Source organism: Panthera uncia, chromosome E1, assembly GCF_023721935.1.
Source record: "Panthera uncia isolate 11264 chromosome E1, Puncia_PCG_1.0, whole genome shotgun sequence".
Classification (NCBI taxonomy): Eukaryota; Metazoa; Chordata; class Mammalia; order Carnivora; family Felidae; genus Panthera; species Panthera uncia.
This window is the reverse complement of record NC_064814.1, coordinates 53,100,933-53,115,114: the sequence shown is the minus strand read 5'-3', so window position 1 is coordinate 53,115,114 and position 14,182 is coordinate 53,100,933. Positions and strand designations below refer to the sequence as shown.

General features: G+C 51.8%; 2 protein-coding genes across 2 annotated transcripts in view; both read left to right on the top strand.

Moving 5' to 3' along the window:
* The first annotated feature begins 33 nt into the window (after positions 1–33).
* Positions 34–9,966, top strand: LOC125926161 (dynein axonemal heavy chain 9-like). The gene is made up of 4 exons (XM_049635353.1): positions 34–189; positions 808–1,055; positions 3,181–3,355; positions 9,747–9,966. The coding sequence occupies exons 1-4, from the start codon at positions 34–36 to the stop codon at positions 9,936–9,938; spliced, it is 771 nt and encodes a 256-aa protein (XP_049491310.1). The 3' UTR covers positions 9,939–9,966.
* A 434-nt stretch (positions 9,967–10,400) lies between these two features.
* The window catches only part of LOC125927583 (dynein axonemal heavy chain 9-like), a 170,665-nt gene continuing 166,883 nt past the window's right edge, over positions 10,401–14,182 (top strand). The window contains exon 1 of the mRNA XM_049638085.1: positions 10,401–10,594. Within this exon, the coding sequence (XP_049494042.1) occupies positions 10,465–10,594 (130 nt within the window). The 5' untranslated portion in view covers positions 10,401–10,464. The remainder of the gene's footprint in view (positions 10,595–14,182) is intronic.

The following is a 14,182-nucleotide window of genomic DNA, read 5'->3' as shown; positions in this document are numbered from 1 at the left end:
ACGAGGGTGGCCAGGCGCTCCCAGGCCAGGGCCATGGGATTTTCTTCATTCAGAGATGGGAAGGAAAGGGTCCCTGAGCTGGACAACTGTCCTGTGCACAGAAGTGCCTGGAACGAGGCTCCTTGTAGGCCAGTTCTAGCCTCCACGGCAGTGGTGACAACCCAGCATCGAAGTTCTTACTACCTCCTGGTGAGAAATGACAACTTCATACCTTAACTTAACCTCTGGCTCCACGGCCAAACTGATGGGCACAGACTGGGGCACAGGAGAGGGGATTTGATGTCTACTGTAACACCAGAGTTCCTTCCAGGAACCCGTGCTGAGGCTATGAACGCGGGCAGGAGAATAGTCTCTCTCTGTATCTATTCATGTCCTAGGGCCGCTGTTATAAGTCACCATGAACTCGATGGCTTCTAAGACAACAGACGTTGATTCCCTCCCTAGGGGAGAACCTGCCTTTGCTTCTTCCCGCTCAGGCTGGCGGCCCCATGACTCCAACCCCCACCTCCATATCCACGCGTCCTTCTCCGCTGTGTGTGTCTTGTCTCTTCTGTCTCTTATAGGGACACTTATAAATGTCCCACGCACATAATCTAAGATGATTCCGTCAGGAGATCCCTAATCACATGTGCAAAGGAAGGCCCTTTTGCTGAATAAGGTCACGTCCACAGGCTCCGGTTTCCTCCTGAGCCTAGACTTGGCCCTACGATCCTTGGCAACACTGCTTTCTCTCAGCTCTTCTCAGGCCATCGGGTAGCAATCCTACTTACCCTCTCAGACCTCGGCCAGGCCTCTGTTTCTTTGAAGTCCAGTCCTCTGTATGTTTTCTACACAGAGAAAGTAACTCCGTGGGCTGAGGAATATAGTGGCATTTATGGAAACGTAACCAAATTCTTGACGTTCCCAGGAATCCTGTACATCAATCCCACGGACCTGGGCTGGAACCCTCCCGTGAGTAGCTGGATTGACAAGAGGGAAGTCCAGACAGAGAGAGCCAACCTCACCATCCTGTTTGACAAGTACCTCCCGACCTGCTTAGACACACTCAGAACCAGGTAGGCCGGGAAACACGGAAGGTGACTATTTATTTATTTTTAATGTTTGTTTAATGTTTGTTCTTGCCTCCAGCGAGAATATTACACGTGTCCACAGAGTGGGGGGGCGGTCCGAGGTTTGCAACCCGCTTTCTTGCCAGTGGACGCGTCCTTCTGGGTGTCAGGCGCCCGGCCTCGTAGTTGCGCCCGGCCTCGTAGTTGAGCCCAGCCCAGCCATCCGAGGTCGGTGCCGGGGAGGCGACGTGACTCAGGGACCCATCGTTCCCAAACATTCAACAAGTCAACAAACGCCAGGACTGCGTTTCCGGGAAATTGAGGCCGCTGCTCAGAACGACCCCTGACTCTGTGGTTCACTGGCCTGTGGCGCCCCGGGGTGGAGCAGAGCTGGCCGGCGTGGGGGCCGAGGTGGAAGGGACCCCCGCGCCCCCTGTCCTGCCGCATGCCCCGCCCCTTGCCCGATACAACCTGTCTCTAAGAGTTAGGCCATTTCCCTCTCTGGACAATTAGAAGAAGAGATGCTAAACTCTGTGTGTGTGTGTGTGTGTGTGTGTGTGTGTGTGCGCGCGCGTCTGTGTGTACATGAGTGTGTGCACGAGTGTGCAAGCATACGAGCATGTGTACAAGCCTCTTCACCAAGCTGTGAGGATGCTGAGTGTATTCTGTGCATCCAGAGGCCGCTCACCCGATCTCCTCTAACTCTGTGGCCATCGAGGAAGAAACGCGGCCACGGCTTGGGTGCTAATTAACGTTGGCCCCGATACCACCAGGCTGTGGGGCGTGTGCACGATAGTCTTCACGTTGAACAAGCGGGCCGCACAAGGGATGATGGTACAGCAGCTTTTGTGTCCCGCCGAGCCTTCAGAGCTGTTTTGTGCAGCTGGTTCTGCTCCCGCCCCGCCCCCAACCCGGAGGGAATCTGGGGCCACATTCGTGACTTTTCTGGTCATTCTGCAAGAAGGCGTGTTGTTGCTTCCGGTCACGAACATGTGAAAACTTTAAAAACCAAACTCCATTTACGAGGAAGGCTTCTCCTGCCCCCACCTCCACCCCCACCCCGCTCAGGCCCGCTTCCTGCCGTCCACCTGCAGTGGCGAGGGTGGGGGAGTCCCCAACAGCTTCTCTCCTTACTCCTCTGGTCCCCGCCCCCCACCCATCACCAGCTGTAGCTTCTGACCCCTCAGATCGAAAGGGGACAGAGGAGAGCAAGGGCAGGAAGGGTCTTAACGGCTGGTACTGGCATGGCCTCGTTACCCTAAGCGTGGCAGGTTTGAAATCAGACTCTTGGGGCGCCTGCGTGGCTCAGTCGGTTGAGCGGCCGGCTTCGGGGTTTGTGAGTTCGAGCCCCACGTCGGGCTCTCTACAGTCAGCCCGGAGCCTGCTTCGAATCCACTGTCCCCAGCTCTCTGCCTCTCCCCTGCTTGTTCTCTCTCTCTCTCTCTCTCTCTCTCTCTCTCACACACACACACACACACACACACTCACACTCACATAATAAATCTATAAACTTGAATCAGTAAAACAAAAACAAAACAAATTTTTAAGTACAAAAACTAGGCCACGGAAGAGTGAGGCGTATTTTCAGAAGACGAGCTCCGTCAAGTAAGTCATGATTGTATCTATAATAAGCAGCTGTCCGGGCCCACTCTGCCTCCCCGCCCGTAAGACTCGGGTTCCCGAGGAAACGTCTTCAGTGTGTGTGTTTGATTTGAGGGAACTTCTTTGAGCCAAAGGCAGGGAAGGACCAGCCTCAGCACTGCGCTGACTCTGGGAGGGCTTTTGACACTCGGGGAAACCGGAATGGTTCCTTGTTCCGTCGCAGTGGCCTGTACTCCCTGAGGACTGAGGGGGGCGGTCACTGTTCAGAGAAGGGAAGAGCAGCGGGGGAGGGTATCGGAGGGAAGGGTGATGAGAAGGGACCTTCTCGGAGCACCACGGGCCCCTTCTTGGTCGGGAGAGCTGACCCAAAAGTAGGCGGTGAGAACAAAGGCTTTGGTAGCACCTCGTAATCCCAGGGATCCTGACAGGTCACGAGTGCCCCCAAAACAAGTGGGTGCCGAGACTGTCCAGCAAGCCTCTAGGAGAGAAGCCCGTATGTCAAAGAGCATCTCTGGGTCTGTCCCTGCAGATTCAAGAAGACGATTCCAATCCCGGAGCAGAGCATGGTTCAGATGCTGTGCTACCTTCTCGAGTGTCTCCTGACCACAGAGGACATCCCTGCAGACTGCCCCAAGGAAACCTACGAGCTCTATTTCGTGTTTGCCGCCATCTGGGCTTTCGGCGGAGCAATGGCCCAAGATCAGGTAAGAGGAGATGCCGGGCTTGACGCCCACGTGCAAGTCCGCCGTGGCCAAAACCAGCGTTCCAGCAAAGATGCGGAAAACAGGACCGAGGAATGTCAGAATCAATCTGAAGGCATCGGGCTGTTTTGTTATCTATCCGTCGCTCTGCCAGAGACGTCGGTCCCCACAGAAGGGCCCTTTGGAGCGAGACCGATGAGATCGGGCTAGGTTTTGAGCTCTTGCCTTTTGGGTTGGTGGTGCATCCGATGTCGTGGAAAGCCACGGTGTTTTGGAACAACTGGCGGTATAAGTACGCTACTTTGCAAGGGGATGTGTTTTATAGACGGAACGATGCTGTGCTGTAGAGGCTTGAGAGGGAGGAATCCCTTTAGCGTTCCAGAACAAGCACGTACAACTCCGTCCCCGGCCAGAGTGTTAGCCAGCACTGTCCACAGAAGCTTGGACCAAAGGTTAATTGACATCTAGGGGTGGGAAACCAAATCAGTATTTATCTCATGGTTCTGGCTCCCTGTAGCCTCATGTTTAGGGGAAGGGATGTTGGCTTGGGGTATCTTGGCATCCTATTCTTTTTAAAAAGAGAAATTAAGTGTTTTTTTTTATTTTTGAGAGACAGAGTGCAAGCAGGGAAGGGGCAGAAAGACAGGAAGACACAGAATCCCAAGCAGGCTCCAGGCTCCGAGCTGTCAGCACAGAGCCTGACGCGGGGCTCGAACCCACAAACTGTGACACCATGACCTGAGCCGAAGTCAGTTGCTTAACCGACTGAGCCACCCAGGCGCCCCAGTGGCGTCCTACTCTTTAACCCTTCCTATATTCCCAGACGTTCTGTTGGCTTAGTTTCTTCCAAATGAAAAGTTCTCTATCTAGAAACCTCACTTCCAAGGTTGGGCAACCCAGTCCTTTACAGCCGACTCTAGCAATCAGGCAGGGTCATTATAGGGGCTTCAGACACGGACTCTGCTTTCGAATTGTAACTTTGCCACTTGATACTGGGGGGCTTTGGACAAATGGCTTCACCTCTCTCTACCTTGCTGCTCACGTGTGTACAGAGGCAGGGGTGAGGACAGCAATGCACAGCATCTAGGGTGGTCATGAGGAGTCAAGGAAAGGATACTGTTCTGATCGTCCGACACAGATATGTGCAGAGCTCTTTGGGTTAAATCGTGCTGGCACACGTTATGTGCTTATTATTCATATTCTCGCACCGTGAATATTCAGTTTCATAGCAAGTGTCTGGTGCCCCCCTCACAGCAAGGGGTCAAACAGACCCACGGTGGGTGGAGAGTTATGATTTACTCTTTCCAGTCTGGGTTGATGTGGGGCTCTTCCGAGGAGAGAGGTAAAAAGCGTCAGTCTCCCAGGGCAAAGCCATGTTCTAGAATCCAAAATGGCGGCAAGCTGGGAGAATTTGCAATGAATTTATTTTTTAAATGTTTATTTATTTATTTCGAAGGGAGGAGAGGCAGAAAGAGAGGGAGAGAGAGAGAGAGAGAGAGACAGAATCCCAAGCAGGCTCGATGCTGTCAGCACAGAGCCCGACGTGGGGCTCGATCTCACGAACCGTGAGATCATGACCTGAGCCGAAACCAGGAGTTGGACGCTTAACCGACTGAACCACCCAGGCGCCCCAACAATTAATTTAGAACTAATAACTAGTTTCTCTTTCGTTTTCACAGACCCTGGCTGCTAGCATCCACCCTACCTCCCTCCGCTCCCTAGCATGCTCTTTTGTGGTCCACATTCAGAAAGCAGCTCTCCCAAGCTCCTGGGACGTGTGCCTTTCTCCCTCTCCCTGTCCCTCCCCTCTCCAGATCCTGGTGGGAAAGGGGGAATTCCCCAGGGCAGGACAATGCCTGAAACTGGGAATTGGGCGTCTGAGAATCTCACACTGCCTCCTGCAGTCCTTGGAGCTTCTCCGTGGACTGCTTCTTGGAGGCAAGGACTCCGGCAGGGTGGACGAGACCTCACCAAGTCCAGAGATCCAGAAGGCATAGGTCACTTCTTTCCATCAAATGCACACCCTGACTTTCAGCTGCTGAAATGTCAGACAGCAACCACTGTCGGGCTTCTCCCCCGTTTCAGTGCTTAGTAGGCAGTGGCGGGGTGGGGGCAGTCAGGATGAAGACTCTTAGTCAATTTTTCTGTGTCCGAATACATTTTAAATCCACTCAACTCTTTTTAAAAAGCCCAGGAGAAAGCGTCCTCCCAGGTGTCCCGGAGCACTTGAAACTGTAGGTGGCCATGCTCGCACATGGGGAAAGGACACGGGAGAAAGCTTTTAGCAGCAGGGAATGCCCAAGACCCCTACCCAACCTGCATTCAAGCCAAACACCAAAAATAGCGCTGTAAATAGCAAGATAGGAAGTTGGCCAAAGAATTCACGTCAGGAACACCAGTGGTGCTTAATGTTTGAAAAGCTGTCATTAAAGCAAAGCACGAATTCAGCATGCAGCCCGTACCTGAGTGCCAGCTGCAAAAGCAAAAGAACTTGGTGCTGGAGGAGGTTCTCCCTAAAGGACTTTGCAGGGGATCATGGGTAGTGGCCTCTCAGAAGGAAGTGACCTCTCGGAGAGCACGTGCTCTGGAGACCGGAAGCCTGGGTTCGGCACCCAGCTCTGCCATGTGCTTTGGAAGTGGAGCCTTCTGAGTTGTGGTCTTTTCATATATAAAATAGGAGTCATTTGCCCTCGCCAGGCTTCCTGGGAGCCGGGGAGGATCAGATGAGGTGATGTTACAGCCCAAGGTCTTCTATGGTGCACGGGTGCACCTTAGTGTCGTCAAGTTCAGAGGACAGTAAAGGGAGGGGGGACCGCAGGACTGTCTAGATCCAAAGGCAATGGGGATTTCTGAAGGTCACCTCTTCCTTAAGGTCACTGCTGCAGAGACATCCAGAGAGCTGAACTGAGAAAGAGCTGTTGGATGACTCAGCAGAGGTGACCTTGTGTTTAGCGTCCAATTATGGTGGAGGTGAGGCCAAGTGCTGGGTTACAGGGATGAGGCGATGTTGGTGTGGCCCAGCCCACGGCGTGGCCGTTAACTGACCACGGAGCTCCAAATGGCCTTGGTGGCGGAAGGAGAAGATGCACCCAACCTGTTTTCTTTTTTTTTTTCTTATTAGAGTGAATTTTATTTTATTTTATTTTATTTTATTTTATTTTATTTTATTTTATTTCATTTCAGATTATTTATTTATTTATTTATTTTTAAATATATGAAATTTATTGTCAAATTGGTTTCCATACAACACCCAGTGCTCATCCCAAAAGGTGCCCTCCTCAATACCCATCACCCACCCTCCCCTCCCTCCCACCCCCCATCAACCCTCAGTTCTCAGTTTTTAAGAGTCTCTTATGCTTTGGCTCTCTCCCACTCTAACCTCTTTTTTTTTTCCTTCCCCTCCCCCATGGGTTTCTGTTAAGTTTCTCAGGATCCACATAAGACTGAACACATATGGTATCTGTCTTTCTCTGTATGGCTTATTTCACTTAGCATCACACTCTCCAGTTCCATCCACGTTGCTACAAAGGGCCATATTTCATTCTTTCTCATTGCCACGTAGTACTCCATTGTGTATATAAACCACAATTTCTTTATCCATTCGTCAGTTGATGGACATTTAGGCTCTTTCCATGATTTGGCTATTGTTGAAAGCACTGCTATAAACATTGGGGTACAAGTGCCCCTGTGCATCAGTACTCCTGTATCCTGTGGGTAAATTCCTAGCAGTGCTATTGCTGGGTCATAGGGTAGGTCTATTTTTAATTTTTTGAGGAACCTCCTCCACCCTGTTTTCCAGAGCGGCTGCACCAGTTTGCATTCCCACCAACAGTGCAAGAGGGTTCCCGTTTCTCCACATCCTCACCAGCATCTATAGTCTCCTGATTTGTTCATTTTGGCCACTCTGACTGGCGTGAGGTGATATCTGAGTGTGGTTTTGATTTGTATTTCCATGATGAGGAGCGATGTTGAGCATCTTTTCATGTGCCTGTTGGCCATCTGGATGTCTTCTTTAGAGAAGTGTCTATTCATGTCTTCTGCCCATTTCTTCACTGGATTATTTGTTTTTCGGGTGTGAAGCTTGGTGAGCTCTTTATAGATTTTGAATACTAGCCCTTTGTCCGATATGTCATTTGCAAATACCTTTTCCCATTCCGTTGGTTGCCTTTTAGTTTTGTTGATTGTTTCCTTTGCTTTTATCTTCATGAGGTCCCAACAGTTCATTTTTGCTTTTAATTCCCTTGCCTTTGGGGATGTGTCAAGTAAGAAATTGCTGCGGCTGAGGTCATAGAGGTTTTTTCCTGCTTTCTCCTCTAGGGTTTTGATGGTTTCCTGTCTCACATTCAGGTCCTTTATCCATTTTCAGTTTATTTTTGTGAATGGTGTGAGAAAGTGGTCTAGTTTCAACCTTCTGCATGTTGCTGTCCGGTTCTGCCAGCACCATTTGTTAAAGAGACTTTTTTCCATTGGATATTCTTTACTGCTTTGTCAAAGATTAGTCGGCAACCTGTTTTCTTTTCTAAAGGTGACCTTCGCCTTGGTTTTTCCACGTAAATCTACAATCCGGTTTTTAAGGGACGTTGAAAATCTTGAAGGATTGTATCCATGAGTCAAAAATGGGTTTTTTCCTCCAAGGCTTCTGGTCGCAGAGCACACGACTGAGAAGATCCCGCACCCCCTTCATCTGAATTCATGTCAGAATAAGAACACACAGATCTGTCCGTCTGTATCGGGACTTGTTTCTGTTCTCATTCCAAAGCAAGAAAATTCAGTCGTACTTACCCAGTAGGCAACAAAGTGAGCTGCCCCACTGGCCGCAAGCCCAGATTCACTGCCCACACGCCCAGCTTCCTCATCTGTCCCACCCTCCGGGAACATTTCCCTAAAATGTCCAGTCTGGGTCTCTTTTTAGGTTTCCTTTTTGGGGATTTTTCCTAGGTCTGTATGCTCAAAGAATGGGCTTATTGCCAGTAGTCGTGGGTATGTTATGGGGTGCGTGCATGGGCGCGTGCATCCATGTGCCCGTGTCTGGCATGTTTTGGCTTGGACATAGTAAGATAATTAAAAAAAAAAAATTAATGTTTACTTATCTTTGAGACAGAGAGAGACAGAGTATGAGCAGGGCAGGGTCAGAGAGAGAGGGAGACACAGACTTGGAAGCAGGCTCCAGGCTCTGAGCTGTCAGCATGGAGCCCAACGCGGGGCTCGAACCCATCAACCACAAGATCGTGACCTGAGCCGAAGTCGGACGCTCAACCGACTGAGCCACCCAGGCGCCCCTATAGTAAGATAATTTTTTTTCTTTTTTTTTAAAAAACACGTTTGTCATTACCAAAAAGAGACATCTTTAGGTAAACTTTTATTACAAATTAAAAATGAGGTTCTTAAAAATCTCAACTTGACCAGATATGAAACAATTTAAAAACCTTTAAAGGTGTATTGAGAAAAACCAGACTTTTTTTTTCTTTTTTTTAAAAAAACATATAGTAAGATAATTTGAGTATACCGGGCGCGCAGCCCTGAGGGGCTCGTGATCTAACACGCGTGTATGTGAATCATGTATCTCTACCTATTCCTTCCGTCAGAAAGACCAGTTTAGCTTTGTCTCTGCTGCTCTTATGTTTTAGAAATTTTAGCTCTTAGGGCACCTGGGTGGCTCAGTCAGTTAAGCGTCCGACTCTTGATTTCGACTCAGGTCACGATCTCGTGGTTTCGTGAGTTCAAGCCACGCATCAGGCTCTGCACTGGCTAGCGGATCCTGCTTGGGATTCTGTTTCTGTCTGTCTGTCTGTCTATCTCTGTCTGCCCCTCCCCCACTTGCACTGTCCCTGTCTCTCTCAAAATAAATAAACTTAAAAAAAAATAAATTTTAGCTCTTGAAGGAAGACCTTCAGAGTCCTTGGAAGTTCTCTTTTCTGGGGTGCTCATTTCACAGCTGACACTGAGGCACAGAAGGAGGTGAGGCTCTTCTCACGCCACCACCCTGCACCCCCCAGGTGCCAGCAGCCTCCATTTTTATCCGTTCCGTCCCTAACCGCCACCCTGGAGTTGCTGGGTCTCTGAGGTCTGGGAGGAAGGGGGTCGATCTGTCTTTTCATCTTGCGGTCATGGGACCCCACTCTTTTCCGTGTTCTCACACCCCGTGAAGAGTCTCAGATGCACAGTGCCAGGGGGACTCAGCCCCACGGTCAAGCGGTGGCACTCGTGTCCCCGCACTGATGCGCCTCATCAGGGCTGGTCCCCAGGGAAGAGCATCCTTCCTGGAGAAGCCACTCCATCAGGCAGGTCCGCAAAGCCTTTCGTGGCCCCGACCTTCTGCCCAACGGCCGGGCAGTCTGTCCAGGCTTCGAAAGCTCCGGAGAGCCTCGCCTCCTGACCCGCTTTGTTCTGGCAGCTTGCGGACCACCGGGAAGAGTTCAGCAAGTGGTGGCTCGCGCATTTCAAGACAGTCAAGTTTCCCTCCCAGGGAACCGTCTTTGACTACTACATAGACCCAGAGACCAAGAAATTCGAGCCCTGGTCCAAGCTCATCCCCCACTTTGAATTCGACCCCGAGATGCCTCTGCAGGTGAGTGTGGCCGAGTGACCAAGGATGTCTGCTTGTGCCAAGGATCCGTAGCGGTCCTAGTCACAGCCCGTTATTGGCACTCAAGTGTTTTAACCTTGCTGGCAACCAGTCATGCCCAGCGACGTGCTTTTCGAGAGGAGACTCTCGGTGCAGGGAAGCCACAGAAACCCCGCAAAGACTAGCTAACTTGATTCGCAGACTCCAGCGGCATCCTGGGGGCAGAAGGTTCTAAAGCGCATTAGGCCACAGGGAGGCAGACGGAGCTGGCCGAGGAGGGAGGGGATCTCTCCACCCCGAGAATGAACTCCCGGAGTGGTGTTAGCGTGCATGCGAAGGAAGGCGCCCCTGCCCCAGGTAGTGAGCCAGCGCCCCCTCGCCAGGGGGAGTTCCTCTTCTGAAATGTTCCGGAACGTTCGGCCCCGCATCTGTTTCTCCCACGAGCCTGCCCATCGTGTCCTCCCCGCAGGCTTGCCTGGTGCCCACGGGCGAGACCGTCCGAGTGTGCTACTTCCTGGAGCGGCTCCTGGAGCGGCGGCGGCCGGTCATGCTGGTGGGGACCGCGGGGGTCGGCAAGTCGGTCCTGGTGGGAACCAAGCTGGCCAGCCTCGACGCCGAGGAGTACCTGGTGCAAAACGTGCCGTTCAACTACTATACCACGTCGGCGATGCTGCAAGGTGAGGGCCGGAGCGCGTGGAGGGTGGTGCGGGGGCATCTGAGTGGCCACGTGCCCCCGACATGGAGCTGGGGCAAAGCATCAGGCACCTGTTGGGGTTCCCCCGTGCCCCCCTCCCGTCTCCTACATTCCTCCCGGGCCAGGAGTCGAACACAGTGAGGTTCAGCACCTTAACGCCAAAGAAAGTGGGCACGCGCAGAAGCGTTTCCATAGGCTTGTAGACTCCTGGCACGGGAAGTGTCTCTAGAGAGCATTTCCTTCCCGTCTCGCCTCCCCGTATCTCCTAGATGGGGAAACTGAGGCTCGGGTAGAAGCGCGCGATTGCCCAAGGTCCCCGTTAAGCAGCAAGGCTGGCATAGCACATCCGGGCTTCTGAGCACGTAGAACGTGCTTCTCACCAGGAGCTGACATGCCGGGCTGCCGAGTGGGCACGGGTCCTCCAGGTGTGGCTTCAGGGTCAGAGGCTCGCTGCAGGAACGTTCTCCTCGCCAGAGGCACTTTCTCCTTGACCCTCACTTACAACAGGGTCTCCTCGTATAGAGAAACACTCATCACATGAACCCTGGAAGAAGCTTCCTTTTGACGAAGCGCCCGAACCACGCTCCTGACCAGAGGAGGGCGGTGGCAAGGCTGGGGAGAACCCAGCTCTTCCCCCTGATGCCGTAACTGGGCCGTGCTTCCCACGTGAGACCCCGGTGCACGCCCGCACGTGGAATGCCACGCACCCGGCTGTTTGCACACTGGCCAGTTGCAGGCCATCACTCAGTACACAAGGACGAGCCCAGCACTCTCCCTGTCCGACATCCAGGCCAGCAGACTTGCAAACCAGGCTTTACTCTGACCACCTCTTGCCCAGCCTGGACCCGTTTCACTCACCCAGTGCTTCCGTGGCCCCTCCCAGCGGGATCCCCAGAGTCAGCCAGTGTGGTCTTGGCGGGGTTCCGCGTCCACAGCTTCCACGGGGAGAACAGCTCGCCTCCCTCCTTCCTCCTGACCATCCCGCCGGGTCTTCCGAGGCCCGGGACCCAGCCAGCTCCGCGTGCTGTCGGGGGCACCAGGGTCTGCTCCCTGCCTCTCAGAGCAGTTAGGCACCCGCACGCCTGCACCTGTCACCCCTCGGTGACAGGCCCTCCTCCGCCTCTTTGTCAAGCGAGCCTCGGGGCTCCACCCCCTGCTGGGCTCATGAATGCTGCCCAGGGTCCGTCGTGACCCTAGTGCCCACGTGAACCTGAACAAGTAAGACAACACGAAATGAGGAAGGCTCGTGGCACAGATTCACTAGTGGGTCGGTGACGTGAGCGTCTGTGAACAGCCAAAGAACACTTGCGTTTTCTTTGTTGCTCTTGCCCCTGTAAATGGCTACGGGCATGATGTGCTTTGAAGTTTCATCTGCACGGTTAACGCTTTTTTCTCCGGCACCTTGTGAAAACTACACAAGCACCCAGACAAACCTATCCGTTTCTGTGGTGGAAATACTCCCACCTTTGTGGTGGTCACCCTCCATGGTATTTCCACTTCCCAGGCAGAGTGGGTAAAAATCATTCAGATATGATGAGTTTTGAATATCCTTACCTTTTTTTTTTTGTAATATAATGTAATTAGTTGTAAGCTTATTTATTTTTTAATTAATTTATTTTTTTTTTTTGAGACACAGAGACAGAGAAACAGAGTGCGAGTTGAGGAGGGACAGAGAGGGGAGGGAGACACAGAATAATCCAAAGCAGGGTCCAGGCTCCGAGCTGTCATCACAGAGCCCGATGCAGGGCTTGAACTCACAGACCAGACTGTGAGATCATGGCCTGAGCTGAAGTCGGACGCTCAACCGACTGAGCCACCCAGGCACCCCTAATTTATATTTTATTTTTTTTTATTAGAGAGTGTGTGCACACGAACAGGGGAGAGGGTCAGAGGGAGGGAGAGAGAGAGGGAGAGAGAGAGAGAGAGGGAGAGAGAGAGAGAGAGAGAGAGAGAATCTCAAGTAGGCTTTGTGCCCAGCATGGAGCCCAACACAGGGCTCAATCCCATGACCCTGGGATCATGATCTGAGCCAAAATCAAGAGTCAGATGCTCAACTGACTGAGCCGCCCAGGTGCCTCATTATCTAATTTATTGTTTAAATAATGGCTGTGCTTAATAATCCAGCTTGCAGAATTCCCTCAGTGTTAACAATGGTCTCTCACTCGCTTCATCTCTCTTCCATGAGACCTTGGCCACCATCATGGTATGCTGTGTCATGGCCTTGCATCGTGGCCTGACATTGCCACGTTAATGCCCGGCGGTGGTCGTAAGCGGACGTCACGTGCCTGTCTGGCTCACTTGTTGACCCTGTTTGTTCCTGGGAGAATATACCTGCCCTTATTTGCAAGCCTGGAGTCCGGTGACCGACCAGATGATGAGCTCTGCCCATTTTCTCTGATTCTTAAATCTATGATCAGTAGGCTAATATCAACAAGTGGCATTTATCAAACATTCATCAAGTATGTGTCAGGTGCCAACCTGACATTGGAAGTTGACCTGTTTTTATTTAGTTATTTTGCATAATTTTTTTTAAAGTTGATTTATTTTTGAGAGAGAGAGTGCGCATGCAAGCAGGGGAGGGGCAGAGAGAGAGCCAAAGAGAGAGAATCCCAAGCAGGCTCCATACTGTCTGCGTGGAGCCTGATGCGGGGCTCAAACTCACGAGCCGTGAGATCGTGACCTGAGCCGAAACCGACAGCCAGGCAGTTAACCGACTGAGCCACCCAGGTGCCCCGGAAGTTGACATGTTTTTAAATCATTTTATCATTTACAGCCCCATAAAGTAAGTCCTTGTATCGTCCCTGTGTTGTAGATGAGAAAGTCAAGGCAGAGGAGTTAAATAAGGCCATGCCAAGAGTAATGATGGAGCCAGGGTTTGAACCCAGACAGAGTCTGTGCTCTTTTGTTGTTGTTGTTTATTTATTTTTGAGACAGAGAAGGTGCCCGGGAGAGGCAGAGGGAGAGGGAGAGAGACCATCCCAAGCAGGCTCCATGCTGTGATTGAGGACCCCGACACGGAGCTCTAACTCATGAACCGTGAGATCATGACCTGACTCAAAGTCAAAACTTCAACCAACCTAGCCACCCAGGCGCCCCCGGAGCCTTGCCCTTAACAACAAGGTTACATTGCCTCCCTGGTAGGAAACTACCACAAAAACCGTAATAAATATTTGCTGTTATTACTATTACCGTTCGTGGTAACATTCGAGTATTCTGGAGGAGTTGTTCTCTAGAATCCTATTGTCAGGTTTCTGCATGTAAGCAAACACTTTAAATAGTAAAAATTCATAACCAAGGAAAGGGAGACGAGCTGCTTGCTCTTCTCCCGGGTCCTCTCGCCCGGACCTCTCCGTCTTCTCCTGGGTCCCCAACCTGGAAGATTTTCTCCTCCTGTCCTGGTGAAACACAGAGAATTATTGAGAAGAGTCAGCCTGCTGTCAGATGGGGCCAGAATAACACCGGCCGTCACTGCAGCTGGACGCAACACTCCTGTGTCCCGTTAGCTCCCTAGTGGCCTCTTGGTCCCTTCCATCCTCCACACTAGAGGTGGGTGAAGCTTCTGCTGTCCAGA

Bases quoted from the DNA above. Each gene is read 5' to 3' on its own strand.
- LOC125926161 (XM_049635353.1), top strand. From the start codon at position 34: ATGGGATTTTCTTCATTCAGAGATGGGAAGGAAAGGGTCCCTGAGCTG. The intron at 1,056-3,180 runs GTAGGCCGGGAA...CTGTCCCTGCAG, and splicing joins TTAGACACACTCAGAACCAG to ATTCAAGAAGACGATTCCAA. The intron at 3,356-9,746 runs GTAAGAGGAGAT...TTGTTCTGGCAG, and splicing joins GAGCAATGGCCCAAGATCAG to CTTGCGGACCACCGGGAAGA.